This window comes from Frieseomelitta varia, unplaced genomic scaffold (genome assembly GCF_011392965.1).
Source record: "Frieseomelitta varia isolate USP_RPSP 00005682 unplaced genomic scaffold, Fvar_1.2 scaffold_562, whole genome shotgun sequence".
NCBI lineage: Eukaryota > Metazoa > Arthropoda > Insecta > Hymenoptera > Apidae > Frieseomelitta > Frieseomelitta varia.
In genome coordinates this window covers 6328-32314 of record NW_025110326.1, presented here as the reverse complement: position 1 = coordinate 32314, position 25987 = coordinate 6328, and the positions used below count along the sequence as shown (strand labels likewise).

The following is a 25987-nucleotide window of genomic DNA, read 5'->3' as shown; positions in this document are numbered from 1 at the left end:
AAAAAAAAAAAAAAAAAAAAAACACACATTATAATGAAATTAGAACACAATTATGGAGTTACAGAGAAAATAGAAACGATAGTTCTCCCGTCGAATACTCCTTTAATTACTCCAAATGGAGATAGAATTTTTTCAATCTAAAATTAAAGATTTATCATTTGTAAAGGAATTTCATCTAATACGAATTTTTGTGAACTTTGACTCGCGACTGTTTTCAATGATCACACGTCTCGCTATAGCTTCTAAAAGAGACTATGAATCTCCTCAACGAAGGTGAAGATAATTACCTAATATGTACATCATAGTGAAGCAATTGTCGAAGGCAAACCCGACGAAGAAACGGCACAACGTGAACTGCCAGAACGTGTCGGTGAACGCGGTGGCCACTCCAGCGAGAAATCCCATTAAATTAGCTCCGATCAAAGCTGGTATCCTGCCGTATTGATCGGCAATCCATCCAAAAATCAGTCCGCCGAAGATAGCGCCGACGAAGAAGATACTTTGAGCTATGGTTGGCAGAGCGTCGTACTGGCAGACCCATCCCAGCTGCCAACAGAAACCTACAGTCGAGTGATTTACTCTCGGCGACGACGAGCACTCGCAGGAATTTCGTAGGAACGTCCACGTCCCGATTAAATGAATTTCCGTGCCGAGCTTCTTCCTTTTTCTTCCTTTTCGCTGGCAGTCAGCCGGGGAAACTTAAGATCCGGCGTGTAAGTTCTCGCGTATAAAAAATGTAGTTTGTTCCGGCCGCTCGCAAAACTCGAGGAGGAGAAATTTTCTTTTGCCCGGCGGAGAAGTTCACGAAGCAAAGAAAAAAAAAAAAAACAATTGTGTTTGCGACGAAGGTCGATTTCAAAAATTTTGAAAATCGGATTCAAACATTTTCGCAGAGTTGAAATTATTAATAATGTATATGTAATATGTAATAATTATCAATAATTATAATTATAATTATAATATAATAATTATTATATATAATAATAAAAATTAATAAATATATATAATAATTATTATTAATATGTAATAATTTTTAATAATTATAATTGTTAATATTTATAATAATAATTATTAATATGTAATAATTGTTAATATTTATAATAATAATTATTAATATGTAATAATTGTTAATATTCATAATAATAATTATTAATATGTAATAATTTTTAATAATTATAATTATTATTATTACATATTATAATTATTAATATAATAATAATTATTAATATGTAATAATTATTAATAATACATATAATATATATTAATATATATATGTAATAAAGTTTCTGGTAATTATATATGTACATTGTAGAACGTACAACTATACTGGTTGAAAGAGACCGAAAATGGTCAAGAAACAGGGAATTACAGATTCAGTCCGTCTCTCACCTCGGTTGCCACAGTTGCGTACGGAACGGTACTATAATTGAACTCCCATCCGTGTTGACAAGCTTTCGTTGGCCACAACGGGTCCGGCATGTGGCTTTCATTTAACAAAATCTCCCTGTAATTTACATCGTACATGCTGCATCTCGAGTATCCCTCGTGGTTGGCTGGTATCGCTAGCGACAGTCTGAAACGAAGGAGGAAAGACTGTAAACTGATTCAGAGTTCTTTAATGTCGATGAACAGATGTATTTAAAAAATCACTGGGAATCTTCAACATTTTTTTTTAAGTCGATACTGCTTCATTCATCACGATAAAACACTTTTGTCTGAAATTTTATACGAAGTAAAAAAAAAGTTGTACAACTTGTATACCTAATAATAAGTTAGTATGATTGTTAACACGATGGTCAAAATGATGAATTTATAATTTTAGAAAATTTTATATAAAACTTTTTATTAGATATACAAGTAAACTCGAATGCCTCAGTTGTCGGTAATTCCAGTGTTAACAATAAATCGCTAATAAACATGATACGTACAATTAAACATTTTTCACTTCATTTTTCGAACCAAATTTAAAACGTATGCGACAAATGATCGAGTGGTTGACGACTTATTGGAATTTTAGAATCGAAGGAAAAACGACGAACATAATTTCCACAGAAACACACATACACACACACATCGAATCCAATTTATCACCGAAAGATTGCATTAGTTATCCAATCACGTTCGATAACTACGAGAGTGATTCACAATCGTTGACGGACGTCGAAATCGCTTGTTTATTATAACAGCGAGCGTCATTAAGATAATTCGGTGACGATAATTACACCTGTATTTTGACGGGCTTTGTGTAACGAAATAGGAAGTCGGTGTCACGCTGTCTGAATCAAACTGACCTTATTTACTTGGACAATATTGTCGAACAATCACTATATCGTTATAAAACGCGACACCTCGAAACGCGTTTCGAAATCTTCGTGAATCTTCACTGTTTTATGACGATGTTGGGAAATCATGGCGTAACATGATAATTAAACGTTAATTAGAATATATCGACATATATCGACGAAATATACGATTACAAAAGAATTGTTAATTGTTAATCATACTGAGAGCCACTACGATCAATTTATAAATTTTTTAGTTGATAGCATAACTAAAGCTATATAAATCATCGAAATTAGTGTTATTAACAAAATACGAAATTTTCTTCCCAGAAAATTACCAATTAATTGCAATCGACTTGCAAAATTCTAAATATTTCTCGATAAACGTTACAACCGGAAGAAAAATTTTATGATGTTTAACGTTGCGTTTGCAAGCAATTATATCTCGTAACATCGCGATAATAATTAATCTGACCTTTGTATGAAAAGTGAACGAACGAAGAAGTCGATTGCATTACGCAAGCTGCATCTTTCACGGTGAAAATGAGCAAACTAAGTGACTTCTGCGAAAGAAAGGAATGTTCGTCCATAAATCCGAAACTGATTCGGAATGTATGATTGTTAAACGTTCGTAGATTCAGCTCGTAATTTATCAGCCAAGTGGAAGAAATCACCAGCCTTTTAGCAATTCTATCAATTTTTTTTTTCCTGCTATTATGCTTATTTTCTTTGCCATTACTATCTCATTAAGCTAGGTGTTAGTTTATATAATGATTTATTATCGAAATATTGACTCACGTGCCATCCAATTAACAATTTATCTTACATTATCGAGGAATTTTTCATTCTTCACTCCGTCATTCTTTGATTCTTAACGTCGAATTTAACGTACCGATGAATTTTATTATTCTTGAGAAATTTTATGAACACGTTCAGTTTTCCATCCGATCGTAGAAAATAGAATTTTCCTAAATATGTGATGTGACTTGTCAGAATAAGCTTATTAATCAAAATCTTACGCTTTCATAACTAGGAAAATTTAAAAAAAAAAACGTAGTAGTTTGGCCTCGTAACATCCAACCAATAAAATTTCAAAAGATATGTATAAATACTTTCGCTGCATGTACATACATACATATGAATGTCTTATCTATTACCATTAGAAAGTTTCGAGAATTTTAATCAAGAACGGGCACCTAGGACGTAACTTCATCGCAGTTTGATCTAACGAGCAGCAAACTAACGAGCAGCTCTCGAACAAAAAGTTAAAAGTTGAATTAAATCAAAAAATTAATTACGCGATTCATATTCATTCGTTGTGGGCTAGAAATTTGCTCGTCGCATCTTTAATTGTATCATCGTAATATAGTTCCGTCGTCGAATGATTTTTTTTTCTTTTTTTAACATAACTAGCAGGCCGAATGCCTTTACCGTAAAGGTATCCGACGAGCAAATCAACGATATCAAGCTCAACGTGCTCAACGCCATTTTTTCGCGTTCACGCTCTCATTGTTTGCGCGAAGGTTCAACGCGTTCGCGCGGCGAACACGATAAATACGGGGAATTTTATCCGGGGAGCATTGTGCGAGCATAACACCGTTACGACACAACATCCTTTGCCTCTCTCGAAACGTCTTAATAACGAATCATGGTGCAATCGAACCATCCAATTGTAAGTATAAGGAAAAGGCAATCGTTTCTAGCCGCTCACTTTGAACACCACCGAAGGTTAATTTGGCAACTTTTATGTTGTATTGTGTTCCTTGCAAGCGCAGTTTATAATAATATGCGTCCTCTCTCTTACGAGAGATAAGCATCAGTGAAAAGAGATTTTGATGATTATCGTATGTACATATTGAGATGGAAACGCAACGCCATACACGTTGGAATGTTCAAGGAATTTTATTTTATTTTCGTATTTCAATAGCGAAGAAACGATGTGAATGAAATGATAAGTTTGTAATAAAATAAGTAGAAAATAAAGACGGGAGAAAATATTAAATTTGCGTCAATTGTAATAATTGTATGTATTAATTGTGAATTCATTCGAGAGGTATGTCGATTAAATGTAGTTGAAGAATTTTCTGAAGTTTATCTTGGAGTTATTGAGATTATTTATGCTATCCATTTGTAATGTTTTTAAATATAGATATTTAATTTAATATTTCAGTCGTTCATTATTTAATTATGCACTCTTCCTAAGAAAAATATAGTGATTCCTAACTTGTAAATCAATTTCAATAAGATTCGTATAGTTGAAACAGTGTTATGAAAAGGAACATCGATCAGAGAGAGTTTTATGTTCGTATGCAAATGAATAGTGAGCTAAAACTTGAAGAATTACTATTATATTCGAATATGAAAGAATAATCTCTTCCTGCGTGAAATAAAAGAGATAAAATTGGTTTCGAAAAAACTACAAAACTAATTCTAAAAGGACTAAAACCACTACATATTTAAGTTAAAAGTTACATATTTAAGAAATGTTCCAAATACAAAATACTAACAACTAGGAAATGAACTATACTTGGTTCAAAAAAGAAAAAAAAAGAAGAAGAAGCCAATCTCTCAGTTCCAAAGCTTAAATTCCAAATTCCATCGAAATGAAACTTTTGATTTTTGAATTTTCTACAAGAGTTTACTTCAAAACGAGCTTCGCAATCCTCTTGGCCAATTCACACAAAAAAGAAACTGCTGTAAAGCGTTAACAAGAACGTCACGATGCGATGCCAACACAGTTCACAGAAGCTTACACAGAAATTAACAAAACCAGGGACAAATTGAATCAGTTTCGCCGTTCGTTATCGTGCATTACAGATAAAAGAACGACTTCTATTACGCAACCGATCGTTTCGAACAGGTGAAAATGGCGTAGAGAAATAAAAGCCGCGGTGCATGTCTCGCGGTAACATACGTTCACTCGTAGAAACGTGTTTTATTAAGACTTTTACGACTTGCTACCGGCTGCTCCAGCTGTTGCATTATTTGAATAACATCGGGGGTTGTTAACCTAGGCGAGCCGTAACCAACGAAACGAAGGTGCAATCCACGTTACACTTGCACGTTTCGTCGTTGAGCATTTTCAACTCCTTGTCGATTCGATTTCCCGATTTTTACATTCAGTAAAAATGTCTCGATGAGGAACAATTGTAAATAAGCATGTAATTGTCGTTAATCTTGGCATTTCAACAAGATTAACGTCCGTTGAAATCGGAGAACGAATTGTGAAACCTACGTGTACGTGAAAATAACGATAGATTATGTTTCGTTCGATATTCCTTGCACGTATGTATGTAGTCCTTATTCTATTAGGTACTTTCATTAGGTTGATTAGGGGATTGATTTAAGGAAATTGAAGCCCGACTCTTATTCAGAATTAAATTTTTATTCAAGTTTGAAACGAGTGGGAAAATTTTTGACTAGTTTGTTGTACGATCTTCGTAAAATTTTTATGTTTTAATTTTGCGCTCAGTTTAGCTAAGATAATGTTTTGGGATGTTCGACATAAAACTTAACCGAACAATCAACAACTTAACTAACAGAACTGACGAGAACGTTTTCATATTTTATTCAAACTTGAAGTATTTTCTAATATGCAGATGACTGAGAAAATGCAACTCTTTAATTACTTTTCAAAATGATACTAACGAACGGCATTTCAATTAAAAGAAATGCGACAAGATCTGATTTTCATCCTCAAGTGAGATTTATGGGAAAAAATTAATAAAATAGATACAATAAAAGGAAAATAGAATATGGGGAAAAATAGTGAAGTAGTGAATAAAAAAAGTCCCATTATCTAAAATTATCCCTGTAATTATATCCCTCAATTATAATCGGTTTTTACAAAATTTAACAAACACACCAACTTTTTGATCTGTTAATGTAATTTCGCTGTTATTAAAGCAACAAATAGCCTTCGTTAATGTACTTGATAATAACAATAATCGACTAATGCATTAATGTAGAAAGCATTCATGGAGACAATCTTACGTGTGGTGATCTATCCTTGAATCACAAAACAGGTAACGAACATCGATAATAATCATTCGTCTCCGGTATTTTTTTCTTTTTTTTTATTGCGTCTGAAAATGAATGCAATCCGATCGCATTTTTCATCAGCATCATGCCTGTGGAATTTTCATTTCTACTAGCCTCGTTTCAGATTTCTAGATCATACGCGATTCTTTTCAAATCTTTAAGTTTTTCAATTCTAACACTTTTATTCTTTATTTATCCATTGATGCCATTTTGAATTTATTTGTACATTGTTTTAACAATATAGAAATTGTTCTTTGGTTCATTTAGGAAAGGAAAGAAGAGAAGAAACTGCTCTACATTTTCTTTATTCCGTTTCTGCCAATGAAAAGTGTGTAAATGCTTGTGAAGAGAAATACGTCTGAAGCGTAATTTTTTGTATTATGTTGAAGTGTTGAAATTATCTGATCGACTATGTCAAAAAAGAGTTGGACTTTACGACGTTGCAGTGTTTCAAATGAATAAGAAGCCAACCTTTCTTTTCTCTAGCATAACGATATACTATCCAAGTTGTTTCGTGTAGTCATTGAAAAAGTACTAATTTTGCACACACGCTAGATAAATACCGTAATAAGTATGGCAGAATGAATCAACGTTTCGTACATTTCAGTCTCGCAATTGTAAGTTGCAAACAATAGAACAAAATAAGTCGGCTTAGATCTTGACAGGAATATTTGCAACAAATTACTTGCAACAAACACCTATTCTTATCTGATAAAATTTATACCCACTCAAGAAATTAAAAATGCGCATTGAGCGAGATACGAAGAAAATTTTAAGATAATCTTGAATATCCAACTTTAGGGGTACTATCGAATTTTATCCTTATATTTACCTTAGATTCAAGTAAAATACTGAATCAACTCGAAAGCGTATCTTTTTAATCGTATTTACATTTGCTTAAACAAAGAAGTTCTTCTATTTGCATTTCTACGAGAAATTTCTTTCTCTCCAGAGAAACAAAGTCAATATTGAAGTAGATAAAGAGCAATTATCTACATGAACAAACACTACTAAACAATGAATCAATTCTTATAACAAATCGTGTGTGATTGCGTGACTTTTAAACAATTCGATGAATTTCCAATAAAAGAAACTATCTCTTCATTAATCTATATAATAACTTTAAAACTTCTTGTATTATCGATATCTAACGAACATCACATTTTCTGGATTAGCCTCGACTTAAATTGCTCTTAAATAACGATAAAATCTGAGGATGCAAGTGGTTAAACGAAGAAACTCCAGATTTCAATCTCTCTCTTCTAATTCAACGCAATTTCCCAAGAGATACTGAGATACTTTTGCGCACCTTTCGTTGACTGTGAGGTTCTCCAGTTCCGGTACCCAACACCAATAATCATCCGGTATCAGCGTGATGAAGATCTGCGAGAAATAGACCCACGCCACAAACGATGCGAAAGGGATCATCAGAATGAAGAGGATCTTCTGGTAAAGACCAAACTCGCCGACATAGGGCAGCAATTCATCAAAATCCATGTCTCTCGTCTCTTCCTTCACACCGCTATCCGTTTCTCCCGTTTGAGCGTTGCTCGAGTTCTGACAAGTGGCCACGTTGCTCTCCCGATTATTGTTCAAGTGCACGGAATTTTCAAATTTCTCCTGCGGTGGCATTTCTCCTCCAGAGAATTATAAGAATTATAATCGATTCTATAACTCGAAGGCAAATTAGGAACGAGATCACTTTCTTCTCGTTAATCTTGCGGTTCACTTTGCAAGAAAATCGCGAGTTTTCTTCTCTATGTTCCCGAATGCATGGTGCTATGTGTGTGTGTGTGTGTGTATTCGCGTCGACGTTCACGATAAAATTCTCGTTTGAGCTGATTAAAAACGTCAACAGGCGAGGATCAACCGCGTGGATCCTTGTTTGGCGACATTTATGACATCGTAATAAAATCGCAGAAAACTCGGACAAAGTCAGGCTAGTCTTGCACGGTGTCGTAAACGAGAACGAGTAAAAAAAATAGCTGGACAAATCGTGACTTGAAGAGTTCGTAACTGAAACGATCAGTCTTGTAGCTGGCTATATAGCCACCGATCGAGAGATACTCCCTCTCTTCTCCGTGTGCAAGTAGAATTCAGTGCAAGTGGCATTGAACAGAACGGGCATCGTGTCAATCATCACCATCTCATTAACGTTTGGCTAATTTCTTTCGCACTCTCCCTCGGAGACGAATCAACAGGAAAATCGTCATTATGGATTCAAAAACTGAAAGACACGAAGAAGAAACGGAAGGTTTGAAGAAATATGATATTTTCAAAATGAATCGGACACTTGGCTATGAAAATTGTTCCCATATTTTTGAACAAATTTTAACTAACATTGAGCTAATACTAATATTGGATTATCTATTAACTTGCCATATCAGCGATTCATTATTTTTATATCAAGATGTTTCAGATGAGAAGGTTTACGTAACATTTTTTTGCATGTTGCTTGTTATTGTTCTAATCGTCGTTTTTCATCGCAAGTTTTTCTCGCAGCTATGTTGCCTTGTATATGATCATAATAAAAGAAAAGTAAACAATCAACTGTGACTCACACGATTCACACAATTATTCATTCCTTAAGGTAAGGCCTTTTTGCAAGGAACAGTCTGGTCTTACGCACGTCTGTGCCAATTCCTTTTCTTCTCTCTTATATCTCTTTCTTTGCACGTTGTATAAAAATGAGAACGCTGCGACACCGATGCGCCTTTATCGCTTCTACAATCAACATTATCTGGCGTATACTACAAAATTGGTTTGTTTGATGAAGAAATTGGATGAAGAAAGCGTCTCGAAAAAACGACAGGGCATAAAGAATTTCTGATAAAAATTGAGTTGACGAACGATACGGGAATTAAGCGTACAATGTACAATTGGGAATATTATGGCCCTTTGTAATCGCCATACTCGAGCAAAGCAAATTTATTATGTATTATATATTACATATGTACATATAAATAAATATGCAGATATCAATAAACAACAGATTATCTGGAAGTAAATATATTTTAGATTAAAGAGTAACAGACATTTACAATACTTTTCGATTACAGAATCATAAATGTACAAGCATAATAAAAGCGTATCGCCATCATGGCGACATCAAAGATTTTAGACAACTTTATTATGCCGCCACAGCGTCGACATTCGAATGCAAAATGATAATTATTGTTATTACGCACTAGACATAATAATAATAATTTATTGAATATCATACAGAGCGTTCCGTTTAATTTGGTGAATTAAAATACATGCCCTTTTTTATGTTACCAACGATACCAGTAAAATGATGCGAAAATGAAGTCGCTCAAAATAGAAAGCTTCTTTTTTTTTTTTACGAAATTTTAAGATTACCGGTATTTTCCTTTTTTTTTTTTTTTTTTTAATACAACGATATCCTCTTTTATGAAGAATAAGAAATTATTAGTAAAGAATTATTTGAGTATAGTTTTATTAAAAAACTCTTTCAATATAAAAACTTACGAAAAGTATACATAGCCTCAAAGAATCTTTAACCGTTTTCACAAATCATTAGAATATGTTTATTGTGTATAAAATTTATATCAATATAGCACCCAGTGGAGAATTATTAATAACACAGGAATAATATGTTTTCACGTAATTATTTCACATAATTAATTTCCATTCGTCTCGGTTCTAATTTAATTTAAAAATTCATCGTTTTAGTGGTTGTTATTAATGATTAAAATTTCTTTTCCTTTTATTTATCACATAATAAAAAAGTAGAATAAAAAACACGAAGAGATGTATCACTTCAAATATTTGCTATAATCTAACAATTTGTGGTCGTCGAAACCATTACATACATGATAAATTATGAATCAAATTACATATTTTATCAATATAATAACGCATAATAAACAAACCTAATATTTTTTTTTTTATGTACACTATTACTAATACCATGGATATTAATAAAGATAATTAATCAAAACAAATCTTTTCTACAACTCCAGGAACTTAGTTCTATTCCATTATCGATATTTTGATTATTCACAGTAAAATTTTTTTACATCAACATTGATAGCAGTGTCAGAAAAAGGTTTTTTCTCATGAATAGGATCTTTTAAAATATTTAGATGTGAATATTACCTGATTATATAAAACGAAAACAGATGATTAAAATCGACCTTAAACTATGTAGTGCTTTCAAGCTCCTTGTGTAAAAAAGTTTCGATATCCACTCGACATATAGGACAGCGTTTATTAGTACATAACCATTGATCGACACAGTCTATGTGAAATAAATGCATGCATGGAAGCCTCCTATATAAAAACATTAGAAAAATATAATTTATGTAAAAATAATTGCTGAAAATAATTTGTATTGTACGTGATTAGCTTTGTACCTGACACTTTCACAGTCTTCGAATTCCGATAAACATATAGTACACTTTTCAATAGCGTCTTCGCTATTTTCAACTTTTTTTTCCTATAAAATGATAAAATATTGCGAATAAATAATAAAACATATATATAAATTTTCATGTAGCTTACCCGTTTGTACTTATGACGGAATGTGTGACTTTCTATCGACTCCTGCGTAGCTCCGCAACTAATAGCGGCCATACGTCGTAAATCAACAAGACGCATATAATTCTCAAGTTGCGCCGACATTTGACGCGCTGGATGCAACAAACCCAAAGATGGAAACGGCATCATATCGTGAGCGTCAGAGCCTTGCTGCATATGAAACATATATGCATTATATAACTATAATAAGAATTCAAAGCACTGTATTCAAGAATATACCAAATGAAGATGTTGCAGCCAATTAATATGAATATGGTGTCTATGTTGTGGACCGGGCGGTCTTCGATGAGAACCATAATGATGATACATATGATGTACGTAAGGATGAACTGGCATTGAAGGCAGCATAACTGGAGGTGGTGTTGGTTCCATTTCTACACCACTCAAAGAATTTTCCTAAACATTAAGAAACGAAAAGAAGATAAATTATAAATTCATTCAGTAAAACTAAAATAATACAATGTAACTCTTAAATGCATTGAATTACCATCACAGACTGAGCGGGACAAGGCGGACTAACACTTGGTGGCCTCCTAGCCTCTGGATGACTATAAACAGTAGGCTGTTGTGGTGGTGGTAAAATTGGAGATGGGAAATAATTTTCCGCAAATATCATGTTTTCTGAACTGTTACAACGATTACTTGCAGGGTTAACATTTCCATTATTACATGTATGTTGGTTTGCTTGATGAACATGTGGATTGCATGACGTTGTACTATTAAATATAAAAATTATTGCATAATGTGAAACTTCGAGTATTTATTGCAATACTAACGTGTGATGTGTTGAAAATCTTGGATGAAGGCTTCGCCTATGTACTTCTTGTACACGTTGTTGCATCCTCCATAGCCTTTCTTGTATTGGATGCATACGTGATCTTAACATTCCAGTAGAAGCATCTATAAAACAGAAACAAATTCGAAATAATATATCAAAAATATTGTTAATATCTGTCTTCATTTTTTATCACATTCTCACCTGGTAATTGGCTATATCTTACAGGTATAACAGGAATTGGAATTCTATAATTATGATGCATACATCGACCATGATACAAATGGTCATGCATGCAATAAGTGTTATTTCCACTATAAAAAAAAAAAGAGATATTAAAATTAACAATAAAATTACTGCCATTTAATACAATATAATTATTATTATAATTTAATATATAATTATTACATATTAAATAATTTGTTACTCGTACCTATGTACATAATCTGTTGTACCCGGTGTTACTACAGAAGTTGTTGGAGTAGGTGGAGTATGTTCTTCATCTGATTCCACAGTTAAATCAACTACAGTTACTGGACGATTACGTTCCTCATTATTTTGTGCAGAATTTTGCTGCTGAGATATAACAAAATATTCAACATTTTAAATTCCTAACATAAATTCTATTTTTAAACAATTCAATATAATATAACTATTGTAGCGGCCTAGAGTCCCTCGAGTACGAGTTTCGAACACCGACTTGCACAAGCCGCAAGTGGCTGTGCGCCTAGCGTCGAAATCTAACGATATTCGATGTTAAGCAAACAGAGTGCGGAACACCGCGTACCACAGGATGGGTGACCGTCCAGCCTAGCGAGTAGTTAGAACAACAAGCGTCTGGGGTAAGGGGTCGCTGCCATCAGCCCCACTGATGAGTCTAGGCAGCGACTCTGAGACGAAACGCATAACCTTTCCTCACCTTACCCATCACCACAATCCTTTCATCTCCTTCCTCCATCCTCGCACCAATTGTAAATAGTGTACATATGTAAATAGCCATAGCTCTTATACAAGCCCTTCACTATTTTACCTTATTATTATGATTTACTGAGACAAGAACTTCAACTGATCCATCTTCATCGTCACTACTAGTAGCATCATCACTACTTGAGGACCAATCTAATTGTAAATCAGGTGCTGATGGTGTATCATCATTTTCTATCCAATATAGACAAAGTTAAACTATATAGACTATCTATTAATTATTTTTTATTCATCTAAAAAAAAAATCTTACTTGTTGCACGCGTAGAATTTTGTTGAGAATGAATTGCATTCGACATAACTGAGGGATATAAAGTATTGACTTCATTGGCACTGTCATTTTCCATATTCTGCATAACTCTGTTTAAGACATTTTCATCATTAATTATTAATTTAGTGGTATTGAAAATAGAAATATCACAAATAAATTCAAAGATTAATTCGGAATTTATACTTGTTAGAAGTTCCATCTGACAATCTAGATGGTCCAGCCACACTGAAACTATCAGAATGCTGATCATTGAATGATTTGCGTTCTTCGTTTTTTCTACTTTTATGTTTCACTGGATGATCACATTCATGTAAAATTCCTCCTCCTGCTTCAGACCCACGTAAATAAGTTCCAAAAACAAAATTACTATTTGATGCACCATGATGAGATGGATTTACATAAGGATTAATAGGTATCACATCCAAATCTTCTACATCACTTTCTGCAAATAAGTGGTCATATTCCATTTCGTTGGCTGAAATTAAATATTAAAATTTTTCGTGTAAATTATTCTATATATATTTAGTATTATTCAAAATTAATTAAATTATTTTATTCGAAAAAGAAATTATTGCATTTGATACCAAAAGCACAAAAGAAAAATTAATGTATATCTTTCATCATTGTTTTATCTTTACCTGAATTAAATCTTGGTTGTGGAGAGGGATCAACTGTAGATGTAAATGCTGTATCAAATATATCTGCTAAAGAAGTAGAATTTGCTTCCATAGAGGAAGTTATAGATTCCGGATGATACAAATTATTTTGTTCGTCTGCTTTAGTTTTACACCAAACATTTTCAGAACTTGTACTCTCTTCCATCCTGTTAGAATTTGTTTATTTAAATTAATACAAAACAGCACTGCAAAATTTATAAATGTATGCATCACTGTCATACATTTGTAACGTAAATATTTTGAATCATATTTCTTTCTGTTATATGATCATAATTAGAAGGCAATAAATACAATTTTAATTAAGAATGTAAATAATAATAAAGTCAAATACAATTTTACATAACTGAGATGTATTCTAGTAAAAAAAAATATGTACATATTGTTTTATTTCTCAATGACAGAGCTTTCATTTACTCTCACAAGAAGGTGCATTCTAAATATATAACGAATATTAACTTTTCATCACAACGGAAATGATTCAATAACATTTAATACATAATAATATATAAATAGTAGGAATATTTTGTGTTATGATATACGAGCAATGTAATTGAAATAACTTTCCAAATTCAAAAAATAATTCTTTTAAATTACTTGTTCGAAAGTATATTCGAAACATTCGGCATTTGAAATAAAATTTTTTATCCCTTTTTGCAGATGGTTGAAACGATATCCGAACGAAACACTGGAAACTATTGATAGAGTATGTACCTTGCAATTCCTTCGATGGTTTTGTAAAACGATAAGGCTCTGTTCACCACGTCATTTTTATCAAGATATTTATTTTCTATACATCACTGACATTTATGCCGTTCTATCTATGCGCATCAATATTAGCTCCGTAATCGGATCACTACGAATTTTAATAAACTGTTCGATTCATATGAAAATTTGTGTATAATTAAATTCTTACATCGGTAATAACAATAAAATCGCAGACGGATTTATGTAGACTTTCTTTCAGTAATCTACATTTGGCAACTACGATACCATCAATCGTAACTTTCATTAACTACGCTCAATTTTTCGGTGATCTCCGTTGATTATGCAGCATGCTACCTTTCCTTTCTATGAAATTATCATTATGTTTGCTATCGAATACCGTAGCATAAATTTAACATTCATACATATAGTACTAATCTTTTTTGCAATAAATTTGTTCAAATTTCCTACTGCGTTATTTTAACTTCAATGTTGCATACTTTTATTTAAAATATATGAATCTGACCCTAGGGTAAATTTCAAAGGCACGAATAGAGATAAAACTAATTTCTCTATATTTTTAGCAATAAAAGAGTTGCGAAACTAGAGAAATTTTTCACAAATATTTCAGAAAACTTCAAAATAAGGAAAATTGACAATTATTTTTGCATCTGATGTATTGAAAACCTCATGCAAAATTTGCTCGCGATCAAATTTTTACATTGAAAATTAGCTTGAAGGAAATATCTTGCGAAAGAATAGGCCAATCAGTTCGATATTCAATGTTCCTGTCATTTGACATATTCATAGTGAATCTGAAGTATTTAGATACATGCGATAAGTACACTTCGCCCGTGTATTTTCTTTCGAACTTGACCTCGCTAGTCTATCGAAGTCCTCTAATGGTGATTCTCTAATAATTCGATTTCATTCATCGACTATCTTAAAAAAACATCAATTAAAAAATGGCTGTAGCTATCAGGACATTTTCAAAGTTTACAGGTAAGACATGAATAATCATCTGGTATTTTTCACTGTTAAAAAGGAATCTTTGCATATCTTGAAATATACTATTTGTGTAGTCGTATCAAGATTTCACGGTCGTGTTCGACCGTCTATTATTTTCCAAACTAAAAATACTTTTGACAAGTTTCGTTTATGTTATCATTATATAAGGAATTATACATAACTCAATTTTTTCTTACAATATATATTAGATCATTTAGTTAAATTGACTTGTTTCAATTTTAACTATATAATTGTTAATGTAAAACATTATATAATTCTTTATTAAATCTTTTGTCTATTATACATAAATGTGTTCTGTCACAGAAGCCTCATAATTTCTTTTTTTTTTTAATTATATTTTATCCATATCATATATATTAGTTTTATTTCATATAACTGTTGAATATGATAATTTGCACAGCCTTTCGTATAGTTTTAACATCTTAATTAATATGTTCTGTCAGAATAAATGTCATACTAATCATTTGAACTCATTGGATGATATATACTCAATGAACCTTGACCTAAAAGTTAAGAAATTTGATACTGTCCCTATAAATAACATCTGCTTGCAAACAATAGCTGAAACAATGCTTAAAAATCTCTTTATGCCTTAAAATTTCTTTATAAAGTAATATAAATTTAATGTTATGACATTTATTGCAACATATACATTAAGAAACAAAAAAAGTTATTGGTACTTGTATCTAAAAAAATTGTTTTTGAATGAAACAAAATATTCTTCCTTTCATGTTGCAGCAAATTGTGGAAATTTATTACGAACGCAAATAAGGTTTAATTATGTAGATACTAGGAAAAATTTAAAAATTGATTCCAATACCAAAGTTATATGTCAGGGTTTCACTGGTAAACAAGGGACATTTCATTGTCAACAAGCCATTGAATATGGTACTAAAATAGTAGGTGGTGTCAATCCTAAAAAAGCCGGTTCAGAACATCTTGGGAAACCAGTCTTCAAAACTGTGAAAGAGGTAAATAAGCAAATTTTCTTTTATATTTTATATATTTATACATATGTTAACTGAATTTTAGGCAAAACAAGCTACGGGTGCTTCTGCAACTGTTATTTATGTTCCTCCTCCTGCTGCAGCTGCAGCTATTTTGGAGGCAATAGATGCTGAAATACCACTAATTGTATGTATTACAGAAGGTATTCCACAACATGATATGGTGAAAGTTAAAAGACGACTTTTGGAGCAAAACAAATCTCGTTTAATTGGTCCAAATTGTCCAGGAATAATAGCTCCAGAGCAGGTGCAAATATTTAATATTTTATCAGTGTATTAAATTTTGTGCCAATGTATTTTATAACAGATATCTATTTGTAGTGCAAAATAGGTATTATGCCGGGACATATACATCAAAAAGGAAAAATTGGTATTGTGTCAAGATCAGGAACATTAACATATGAGGCTGTAAATCAAACAACCCTTGTAAGTAAATGATAAATAGATATTTCATTCACCATAATAAATGTTTTTTTTTTTTAATTTTATAATAAAAAGAATGTAAGAAAATCTTTTTTTAAGGCTGGTCTTGGGCAAACACTCTGTGTTGGTATTGGTGGTGATCCATTTAATGGAACAGATTTTATTGACTGTTTGGATGTCTTCCTTAGGGATCCAGATTGTGATGGTATTATAATGATTGGTGAAATTGGTGGTAGTGCAGAAGAATCAGCAGCGGAATATCTCATTCAGCATAATACTGTTGGTTGCTCTTCTAAGTTATTGGTATTCAAATCCCCATCCTATCCTAACTCAATTATTTCTTCCAGAAATTCTTTCATGTTCCAGAAATCGTCCTACATCCTTACGAATGTAATTTATTTTTAAGTAATTTCACATACAAATATAATATGTGTCTGTCGTAATCACAGGGAAGTAAAGCTAAACCAGTAGTATCGTTTATTGCTGGTATTACTGCTCCACCCGGCCGAAGAATGGGTCATGCTGGGGCTATCATATCAGGGGGCAAAGGAGGTGCGCAAGATAAAATTAATGCGCTCGAAAAGGTATCGATAAATTTACTCGATATATGAAGTATAACCCGAAATATAACTATCATTTTAATAAATAATATCGTATGATAAATATCATTTCATTTTATTTAGGCTGGTGTAATAGTTTCAAGGAGTCCGGCGCAAATGGGAAATGAACTGTTAAAAGAAATGACACGTCTTGGCTTGGTCTGTAATTAAAGCACACGTCACTATAAATATACATATGTAGTTTGCCTCATATGGATGTATCTTCATACAATAAATTGAAAGTATAAATAATGCTAGGGTCATCTAAGAAAAAAAAAAAAATGATATAACGTATTGAAAATGTGCAATTTGAAAATTTATTAAATCAATGACTTAAAATAATGTTCATCGATATTGCGAGATTGCTCTATTACTTTATTCCTAAAGAGAAAACTTACAAAGAAATATGAATACTCTGTTGAAAAACTAAATTTATTTTAATATTGTACAGTATTTAGAAAATATTTTTACTGATATAGCTTTTATTTCAACAATTAGTAATTGTCCAAAGATGCTATAAAATGTATCTAACAATAACTGCCATTATTCTTCGTTACCATTTTTCTTAATAAGAAATTAATTAATAAATTTTTCTATGCTACTACATCATAATTTTAAGGAACAGTTAATTCTTATTATATTGTTGTAAATTATATTAAAGCTATATCTTGTAATTGTTGTTGTAATAAATAATTAAAGCTGTTGTATATCCATATTATAAAACATTAAAAATCTAAATATATATTAAACAAAATATCAATATTAATCTTTTAAATTCATTGTTTGTTGTAAATAAAAAGTAAAAAAAGTTATTTCTTGAATATCTTTCAAACTTCTCTTTATGATGAAAATCCCATTATTTGATCTATAAGCTTAGCAATTTGTTTACTCCTTTCATTAACAAAAGGTCTTAATTTACTAAAATTCATAGTTTGGATAGTATTTAATAAAGTTTCGCAAGTGCAATAGTATAAATATCCATCCTTATAAAGTTGTTCAGCTAATTCTAATTGATGATTATCCATCAAACTTTGATTTGCAACTACAATTAAATTTTTCTTACATTCTAAAGCATCTAGAATACTTCCTGCTCCTGCGTGACTTATAATAAGATCAGCATTTTGTACATAAGAAAGTATATTTGCAGTCATATTGAAATATTCTATATTAACAAAACCATAACGTGAGCTGCAATCTGGTACAAACGATGTTTTGCCAATTTGTAAAATGATTTCATAATATCCCTTTGACGATAATGCCTAAAATACATATAAAAAAATTACTTCAAATTTTTGCCACACATTAAATATTTTTATAACATTTCTATTAAAAACTTATATTTTCATGGTCTTTTACCTCTAAAATTTCGCGACTAAGCATTGTCGCGATTAACTCATCAAATTTGGTAGTGCCAACGGTAACAAATATTGTTTTCTTTGGTTGTGTCATTTTAATGTTTGAAAATATTTTAGATTTTGATATGAATGAAAAACATCACTTTGTTTGATTATTCGTGAAATTTTGAATTCGTTTTTAAAAGTATCCAACAATATTGTTAAATTGCGATTTGTTCAATTCATACATGTAAAGTAGAACTATGCTTGATAAAACAGTATGACGTCAGAGTTCCATGTGCCATCGTGTTAATTTGTTTATTGCCGCGAAGTTTAACAAAACATGCCAGAAAAATGAAAAATAACATTCTAATGTACGAAGGTTGTAATTATATGAGATATCGCTTATTATTATCAACGTTGTCAGGCAAACCTGTACGAATTATAAATATCAGAATTAAAGATGATGATCCAGGACTTAAAGGTTAGTTTTTAGATATATCTTATGTTTTTCAAAACTATTAAAACATAAAAATATGTTACAATTTGTATGCTTATTGTGTTTAGAATACGAAATTAGTTTTATTCGTTTATTGGATAAAATAACAAATGGATCGCGAATAGAATTAAATGAAACAGGAACAAATTTATATTATAATCCTGGATTGTTATATGGTGGCGAATTAGAGCACGATTGTAGTGTACAACGAGGTATTGGCTATTATCTAGAAGGAATTATGATATTAGCTCCATTTTGTAAAAAGGCTGTTGATATAAAACTTAAAGGAGTCACTAATAATACAATAGGTAAGTAAAGCTCTAAACTTCAAAGATAATATGTTAGCAATTAATTGTTATTGTAATTGCAAGAAACTAAGAAATTATATACATATATGTAATTGTATTTCAGATCCATCTGTAGATAGAATGAAGACATGTGCTGTGCCTATATTGAAAAAATTTCTGTCAGGCGATAATGAAGTTATTTTTACCATTAGCAAAAGAGGAGCTGCACCTTTAGGTGGTGGAGAAATTAAATTCAAATGTCCCCCTAGTCGTAACCTTAGAAGTATTCAAGTTAGTAGAAAGTATATATATATCTTTTTTATTAAGGTATTTACATCTTAAAAATAAAATGTATTTGTAGCTTCAAAATAGTGGAATGGTTAAAAGAATAAGAGGTACTGCATGTAGTTTACGTGTCTCTCCTGCTATTTCCAATCGAATTGTGGAGTCTACTAAAAGTGTATTACTAAAATACTTACCAGATGTTTATATTTATACAGACCATTGTAAAGGTGCATCTAGTGGAAAATCACCAGGTACATATTTAATGTTAGCTAGTTTATGTTTCTTTAGTACATTAAATGTAAATACTCAAAAATATGACAGGTTTTGGAGTAACTTTATCAGCCGAAACAACTGCTGATGTTGTTTTCGGTGGAGAAGCATTTTCACCTTTAATGACAACAAATTCTTTACCTTGTGTACCAGAAGATATTGGTAGAGAAGCAGCTATGAAATTAATTGGAGAAATTTATAGGTAAAATAAATATGCATCAGATAATGAAAGTATTACATAAATATGTATGATTTTAGAAATGGTTGTATAGATTCACCTTTTCAAGCTATGACGGCAATGTTTATGGCATTAGGTAAAAAAGATGTTTCTAAAGTTGTAACAGGTCCTTTAACACCAGCAATGTAAGTAGTCGTTTTATACAGATACGTATTTCAAAACGATAAAACTGATCTATAATATTTTTACAGGATACAATTTTTACGCGACTTAAAAGACTTTTTTGGAATTGTATTTAAACTTGAACCATATAAAGAAGAGGATGAAATTTTAGAACAAGTCATCTTAACTTGTGTAGGTGTAGGATATACTAACATAAATAAACGAACATTATAAAATATTATTGTATTTATTTTTTTATATATTTATTTTGATTTAAAAAATATATATTTGTATATTAAAAAATATCAAATATTCTACAGTACAAATGTTTGTAAATGAATTGGCTTAGAAGGCCAAGTATGAAAAGAATCTGATTTTAAAGTATTCCACAAGCTTTGATAATTTTTCGACCACATTTTGCAATCCAAATAGGTAATCCTTTTAGGATGTCTTATGTTGCAATCAGAATGTTGATATTTATCACATGTTTGTAAAAACGTTTCAAAGAGAGCACGTCTCGTTATAAGCAAATTACTACCTTTTTTTTTCTTTGTAGCTCCTTGTTTTCTACCCTCAACTGCTACCTCAGTATCACTGCAAACGATCAATTATTAAAATTATTTTGTTCAAAATTATTAAACATAAACAAAATGTAAGTATTAAAAATTACCAGTTTGTTACAGCACACCATATTATACTTGATGGACATGGGTGTTTTCTCTCGGAATTTTTTTGTTGATTAAAAGAAAATTTACTTTGTATAATTTTTAGTTCACACGTTTTTTCATTGAATCGTTTGTACAATCCACGTTCCATTGCCTCTAGTGAAAAAGGACAATTTCCTCCAACTATAATAGTTTCTATTTTTATTGGCGGTATTAATATCGATAAAAGCGATCCTTGTACTCCAAGTAAATTCCATCTAAAATCAGTGTATAAAACTTAATTGTGATATTCTATAAAAATACTATGAAAATAAATTGTAGTATTACTTTGCTATTTTATCTGAACAAGATAAACTAAGAGTAGGATTTCCTCTTCCTGGCTTAGTACGTAGTGGTCCAACTACGTGGTAGTTTATTCCGGGCAAATGAGGATCTTGATATTTCTCAGATTTAACACATTTTGCACCGGTTCTATATATATCTTTAATTAAGCGTTTTTCTTTTCTATTATTATTTGATTCTACTATCTCCATTCCGTTATTATAATCACATTTCCTAATTTTCGTTGGAGGTATATCATCTTCATAGAATTCTTTTTTCAAAAATATAGAACAATCTCCACAGGGAGTTTGACTCGTAAATAAATGGAACGATATTCCATCGTGTAGTTTAATTTTTTTCTTGTCGTCTATTGTAAAAATATCACTTTTAAAATCACTGAGTAAGAAATCGATTTGCTCGTATAAGTATCTTAGAAACGCACGTCTGACAAGAACTTCTGCATGAGAGTCGTTTAATCTACAACCTTGTTCGTATATTTTTGTATTTAACAAATCTGATTTTCCTAAGCACTTTGTTCCTGTAGCAAGGGCTACTAAATTAAGTGAACTGTCCTTTTTTTTTAATATTATACCTGATAACACAGTCCATTCTTTCTCTAATGGTTTACCATTTTTACTAAGCTTATTATATTTTTCTAAACAAAGTTGTGCAATTTGATCTGCAAAATCTTCCATATTTTTTTTGTTTTTTATTTTTTTTATTTTTTATTTTATTTTATATTTATATTTATTTTTATTTTATTTTATATTTATATTTATATTTATTTTATATTTAAACTTAATTAATATACATTGGAAGGGTCCCAAGCGTATTTATGTTGAGGAAGGCAAGACAAAGCTTTCATACTCTCTTCATCAATTACAAAATTTAGTTTTATATTATCTCTTATATGTTTTTTCTTTATCGCTTTGGGAATAATGCCTGTAATAATATTATTAAATGATACATAGTAGAAATAATCATTTTGAAAAGATAAATTATTTACCAATTCCCTGTTGCAAAGCCCAATTTAATAGTAATCGTGCTGGTGATACATTAAGTTGAGAAGCTACTTTTACAACAATCGGATCTTTTAAAAGATTAGTACTGCTACTAGTTCCTAAAGAAGAATATGCTTGTACATGAATTCCTTTCTCTTTGCAATACTTAATTAATTCTTCTTGACGATAATGTGGATGCAACTCAACCTATAGTACAGAAACATATTTTAATTTCTTAATTAATATAAATTAAAGTCAGATTTATTACTTATTTGATATAATTACTTGATTAACAGCTGGTGGTGTATCTTTACAATTTTGTAATAATTCTTCTAAATGTTTGATTGTATAATTAGAAACACCTATAGATCTTATAAGCCCTTGTTTTTTCAATTCTATCAACTTATCCCAAGTCTTTGCCCTTAAACGTGAATTCTTCGTTGAACTTTCTGAAGTACGAGATACACCTGGCCAATGAATCAAGTATAAATCAATGTATGTAGTGTTAAGCGCTTTAAGTGATTTTTGCACAGACTTTTCTATTGCTTTTGGATCTCCATGATCACTTGGTGCTGTTATAAATATATGATTATAATATATTTTATGTTCCTTAAATGTAATATTTAAAATCATTACTGATACATACAAAGCTTAGTTGTGATGAATATATCACTCCTCTGAAGATTATATTTTGGTAGTAAACTTTTTAGAGCACAGCCTATATCTTTTTCATTTCGATATGCCACAGCTGTATCTGTAAAATTTTTAAATGATGGATTTTTCAAAATATATTTACGATAGGATAAATAAATAATATCATGAATTTCAATTTACACATACCAATGGAGCGAAAACCAACTTTTAAACTTTCATCTACCACTTTATGTATTACATCTGTTCCTCGAATTTTGTATGTTCCAACTACATAAAATGAAAATAATTTAATATTTCATGGTAAGTAATTATCGTATTTTAATAAACTTACATCCAACAAAAGGCATAATATAGCCACTCGAAAGGTGAATATTTTTTTTGCTATTGTTCATAATATTATATTTAACTTGTTATTTTAATTTCTTAATGATCTCTACTTGTATTTATATGTTGCAATTGCACATGTAGTATTGTTATTATCGTTATTTTATAATGCCATCTTTGATATAAAGATATTAATCGAAAGAAAATTAGCTTTAATTCAATGTTATTTCGTTTTAATATACGTATTTTGTTATTCTCTAATCGAATACTAGTACTACTTACATTTATTCTTATTAAATTTTATTATTAGAAAATTTAATTATGATATCCTAATTGTCGTGAACAATGTTACATTTGTCAGTTGAATCTCGCAATGTTTATCAATATCGTAGTATAAAAATTATACAAAAGTAATAACGGTTGATAGACTGAGGTATAAATTTATATGTAATATGACGCTCTGTTATACACGTACTTCGTGGCAGAATGTCCCCATCTGATTTTGACAGTTGACGTCTACGATTTTTCTTCGATTTAATGTTTGTAAGATTTTGTAAATTGTATAAATAAATGTACATATAAATATTCGAGTCGAGAAGAATAATAGACAGGAGTGGAATGGCCGAGGAAAATAGGAGTTCACAGCAGAAAGGCGAAACCATCCAAGAGGTTACGAAGGAAATGGAAGTCGATATAAGCCGCTATTTTGAAAATGCATCACGCACGATTTTCGATGAGATTGTATCACCTAGGAAGGAAGATTTCTTCGACGTTCAGAGAGGCTCTGGCAGCCGAGTCTCAGATTTCGAGTTGCTCGCAGATCAGTCAAGCGAATTCTTAAAGGGCGGTTCGTTGCTCGGTAACGAACGGCTCGATCACAGCGGCACGAATGACGTGCACAGGGATGTATGGATACCTTCTGAACAGACGAGAAAAATCTTACGAAGTGTGGCCACGTCCACCGCTGGAACCACGTTTCTCGACAGGGAGAACCTGACAATGCCTGGGCTTGCAGTTCAAGGGGACATGCACAATTTGATAAAAAGTACTGTGGCGAGGTTTCTAGGCGAAGATGAGAGTGCGCAAAGACATGTGCTCACTGCTTCCGATGTGACTCAGGATGAACGTGGATTGAGAATGTTGATACAAGCTGGTTGTTACAAAGCGGCAATAAATCTGTCTGGCAGGTTGTTGGCCGTGTATGGTCAAGGATACGGCAAAATAAATCAGTCTAGCAAACACTCGCCGCATTCTCTGCAACTGTGGTATACCAGGCTGGCTCTTCTAACCAAGCTCAGGCAGATCGACATTTTAGAGAACGAGTCGAAACCGTTTGATAATTTAGACAAACCAGACATGTATTTTACGTTTTACCCAGAGTTGTATGGCACCAGACCGGGCTCGATGGCTTCGTTTTCTTTTAGACTTCTTCTAGCTGAGATTCCAATGTACTGCGGCAAGCCTAAACAAGCATTGGATAATCTTTACAAAGTTCTGGCATCTACAAACCAAATTATAGCCAACTTTAGCGCTGGGTTCAATGGAGATGGATCTCGCGTTAAGGTAAACCCAGCTGAACAAGAGGATGCTATAAGGTTATGGAAAGGCAGAAGATCCCGGATCCTTATATCTATTGTTAATTGCGCTGTCAGCATGAAGAATTATGTGCTAGGTATTGATATCTTAGAGAGGCTTTGTGAGTCTGCAAATTGGACACCAGAGCAAATGGATGCATTGAGAGCCAGCATAGGTAGACTACATTTGTTTTTGGGAGATGTTGTGGCAGCAGAAAAATTTCTGATCGATGTTCACAAAAAAAACAGTGGCCCTACTGTTCGAGAGTTAATAGACAGAGGATTAATGGCAGTGGCTCACAACTCTTTCCAAGAAGCGTACAAGTGTTTCCAAGCGGCAGAGGCATTGGACCCATCGAACATAGCGTTAATTAACAACATGGCTGTTTGTCTTTTGTACACAGGCCAGTTAAAAACGGCGGTGCATTTATATGAAAGTATGATAACAAGAAATCCTGTGAAGAGTTTACAGGAATCAGTACTGTTGAATGTATGCACCTCGTATGAGTTGCATACAACTCATTGTAAACAACCGAAGTTACATTTATTGAGTCAATTGAACAGATATAAAGGAGATGCTGTAGACATACAGTGCCTGAAACTCCCTTTAAACTGAGATCATCTCTCTCGTCCATGTACAGTACACGATAAGCTGAAAATGAAATTTTAAACCTGTTATTTAATTATGAATATAGTTGTGCCGAATAATGTATAAATTTTAACAATAAAAATCAATTACGATCGTGTTCTTAAAGATTCGTGTTCTTTCGCGCGAAATGATCCCGTAGTGGAATAATATTAATTTTTTGTAAAAAAAAAAACGGTTGAACTTGCGTCAAAATTGAATGTGAACATAGACGAAAGTATCAACTTTGAAATATATTCACGTGGAATGGAAATTAATTGCCTGGAGGCGTGAAATTTATTATAGTTTTTTTATTTTCGGTGTAAAGTCTTTCGATCTGTTGAGCAGAATTTTAAAATCTTTGTACAAGTAGTTTCTGCGTTAAATGGCATATGAGATGAAAGTTGATCAGCTAATTTTGAAAATACAATTACAAAATCTTACAAATTAATCTCTGAAA

General features: G+C 31.7%; 8 protein-coding genes across 10 annotated transcripts in view; 3 read left to right on the top strand and 5 right to left on the bottom strand.

The window, feature by feature from the left end:
- The window catches only part of LOC122533913 (organic cation transporter protein), a 16491-nt gene extending 8147 nt beyond the window's left edge, over positions 1-8344 (bottom strand). The window contains exons 1-3 of the mRNA XM_043664064.1: positions 7633-8344; positions 1390-1573; positions 288-546 (exon numbers count right to left, since the gene is read on the bottom strand). Of these exons, the coding sequence (XP_043519999.1) occupies positions 288-546; positions 1390-1573; positions 7633-7955 (766 nt within the window). The 5' untranslated portion in view covers positions 7956-8344. The remainder of the gene's footprint in view (positions 1-287; positions 547-1389; positions 1574-7632) is intronic.
- Positions 8345-9235: 891 nt separating this feature from the next.
- Positions 9236-14247, bottom strand: LOC122533912. 2 transcript variants are annotated; one of them, XM_043664063.1, is made up of 13 exons: positions 14183-14247; positions 13550-13734; positions 13095-13386; positions 12894-13000; positions 12689-12816; positions 12092-12231; positions 11863-11972; positions 11660-11783; positions 11371-11599; positions 11103-11279; positions 10848-11033; positions 10700-10782; positions 9236-10616 (listed from the first exon to the last, which is right to left on the bottom strand). In XM_043664063.1, the coding sequence occupies exons 1-13, from the start codon at positions 14212-14214 to the stop codon at positions 10487-10489; spliced, it is 1923 nt and encodes a 640-aa protein (XP_043519998.1). In that variant the 5' UTR covers positions 14215-14247; the 3' UTR covers positions 9236-10486. The 2 variants fall into 2 exon arrangements, with proteins under 2 accessions (XP_043519998.1, XP_043519997.1); XM_043664062.1 differs by having other exon boundaries at positions 12092-12234; positions 14183-14244.
- An 822-nt stretch (positions 14248-15069) lies between these two features.
- On the top strand, positions 15070-18108 carry LOC122533938 (succinate--CoA ligase [ADP/GDP-forming] subunit alpha, mitochondrial). Of its 2 annotated transcripts, none has more exons than XM_043664116.1 (7): positions 15070-15292; positions 16058-16290; positions 16352-16573; positions 16648-16752; positions 16849-17052; positions 17199-17333; positions 17433-18108. In XM_043664116.1, exons 1-7 carry the CDS (start codon positions 15256-15258, stop codon positions 17517-17519), a joined length of 1023 nt encoding a protein of 340 aa, XP_043520051.1. In that variant the 5' UTR covers positions 15070-15255; the 3' UTR covers positions 17520-18108. The 2 variants fall into 2 exon arrangements, with proteins under 2 accessions (XP_043520051.1, XP_043520052.1); XM_043664117.1 differs by having other exon boundaries at positions 15074-15292; positions 16849-17028.
- On the bottom strand, positions 17763-18939 carry LOC122533940 (UDP-N-acetylglucosamine transferase subunit ALG13 homolog). Its single transcript, XM_043664120.1, has 2 exons — positions 18705-18939; positions 17763-18607 (listed from the first exon to the last, which is right to left on the bottom strand). Exons 1-2 carry the CDS (start codon positions 18795-18797, stop codon positions 18188-18190), a joined length of 513 nt encoding a protein of 170 aa, XP_043520055.1. The 5' UTR covers positions 18798-18939; the 3' UTR covers positions 17763-18187.
- A 15-nt stretch (positions 18940-18954) lies between these two features.
- On the top strand, positions 18955-20599 carry LOC122533937 (RNA 3'-terminal phosphate cyclase-like protein). The gene is made up of 7 exons (XM_043664115.1): positions 18955-19166; positions 19250-19489; positions 19593-19759; positions 19830-20004; positions 20075-20225; positions 20282-20386; positions 20453-20599. Exons 1-7 carry the CDS (start codon positions 19037-19039, stop codon positions 20595-20597), a joined length of 1113 nt encoding a protein of 370 aa, XP_043520050.1. The 5' UTR covers positions 18955-19036; the 3' UTR covers positions 20598-20599.
- LOC122533936 (tRNA-specific adenosine deaminase 1) lies at positions 20588-22044 on the bottom strand. Its single transcript, XM_043664114.1, has 3 exons — positions 21356-22044; positions 21034-21285; positions 20588-20957 (listed from the first exon to the last, which is right to left on the bottom strand). The coding sequence occupies exons 1-3, from the start codon at positions 22042-22044 to the stop codon at positions 20678-20680; spliced, it is 1221 nt and encodes a 406-aa protein (XP_043520049.1). The 3' UTR covers positions 20588-20677.
- Positions 21868-23726, bottom strand: LOC122533939 (aldose reductase-like). Its single transcript, XM_043664119.1, has 7 exons — positions 23336-23726; positions 23191-23271; positions 22997-23104; positions 22636-22922; positions 22356-22557; positions 22135-22291; positions 21868-22062 (listed from the first exon to the last, which is right to left on the bottom strand). Exons 1-6 carry the CDS (start codon positions 23394-23396, stop codon positions 22152-22154), a joined length of 879 nt encoding a protein of 292 aa, XP_043520054.1. The 5' UTR covers positions 23397-23726; the 3' UTR covers positions 21868-22062; positions 22135-22151.
- Positions 23727-23946: 220 nt separating this feature from the next.
- LOC122533934 (trafficking protein particle complex subunit 12) lies at positions 23947-25656 on the top strand. The gene has a single exon (XM_043664113.1). It carries the CDS (start codon positions 23947-23949, stop codon positions 25516-25518), a length of 1572 nt encoding a protein of 523 aa, XP_043520048.1. The 3' UTR covers positions 25519-25656.
- Positions 25657-25987: the final 331 nt, after the last annotated feature.

Coding starts and splice junctions, on each gene's coding strand:
- LOC122533912 (XM_043664062.1), bottom strand. CDS start 14,214: ATGCCGAATGTTTCGAATATACTTTCGAACAA. Junction 12,235..12,688: donor CAGTAAATCATAATAATAAG/GTAAAATAGTGA, acceptor GTTATATCTCAG/CAGCAAAATTCTGCACAAAA. Junction 11,973..12,091: donor ACAACAGATTATGTACATAG/GTACGAGTAACA, acceptor TTTTTTTTATAG/TGGAAATAACACTTATTGCA.
- LOC122533938 (XM_043664116.1), top strand. CDS start 15,256: ATGGCTGTAGCTATCAGGACATTTTCAAAGTTTACAG. Junction 15,293..16,057: donor GACATTTTCAAAGTTTACAG/GTAAGACATGAA, acceptor TTCATGTTGCAG/CAAATTGTGGAAATTTATTA. Junction 16,753..16,848: donor CTGTAAATCAAACAACCCTT/GTAAGTAAATGA, acceptor TCTTTTTTTAAG/GCTGGTCTTGGGCAAACACT.
- LOC122533940 (XM_043664120.1), bottom strand. CDS start 18,797: ATGACACAACCAAAGAAAACAATATTTGTTACCGTTGGCACTACCAAA. Junction 18,608..18,704: donor TTAGTCGCGAAATTTTAGAG/GTAAAAGACCAT, acceptor TATGTATTTTAG/GCATTATCGTCAAAGGGATA.
- LOC122533937 (XM_043664115.1), top strand. CDS start 19,037: ATGAAAAATAACATTCTAATGTACGAAGGTTGTAATTATATGAGATAT. Junction 20,005..20,074: donor ATCTAGTGGAAAATCACCAG/GTACATATTTAA, acceptor AAAATATGACAG/GTTTTGGAGTAACTTTATCA. Junction 20,387..20,452: donor GGTCCTTTAACACCAGCAAT/GTAAGTAGTCGT, acceptor ATATTTTTACAG/GATACAATTTTTACGCGACT.
- LOC122533936 (XM_043664114.1), bottom strand. CDS start 22,044: ATGGAAGATTTTGCAGATCAAATTGCACAACTTTGTTTAGAAAAATAT. Junction 21,286..21,355: donor TGTTCAGATAAAATAGCAAA/GTAATACTACAA, acceptor CACTGATTTTAG/ATGGAATTTACTTGGAGTAC. Junction 20,958..21,033: donor TGGTGTGCTGTAACAAACTG/GTAATTTTTAAT, acceptor GATCGTTTGCAG/TGATACTGAGGTAGCAGTTG.
- LOC122533939 (XM_043664119.1), bottom strand. CDS start 23,396: ATGAACAATAGCAAAAAAAATATTCACCTTTCGAGTGGCTATATTATG. Junction 23,105..23,190: donor AGTTGGTTTTCGCTCCATTG/GTATGTGTAAAT, acceptor AAAATTTTACAG/ATACAGCTGTGGCATATCGA. Junction 22,558..22,635: donor CACCACCAGCTGTTAATCAA/GTAATTATATCA, acceptor TCTGTACTATAG/GTTGAGTTGCATCCACATTA.
- LOC122533934 (XM_043664113.1), top strand. CDS start 23,947: ATGGCCGAGGAAAATAGGAGTTCACAGCAGAAAGGCGAAACCATCCAA.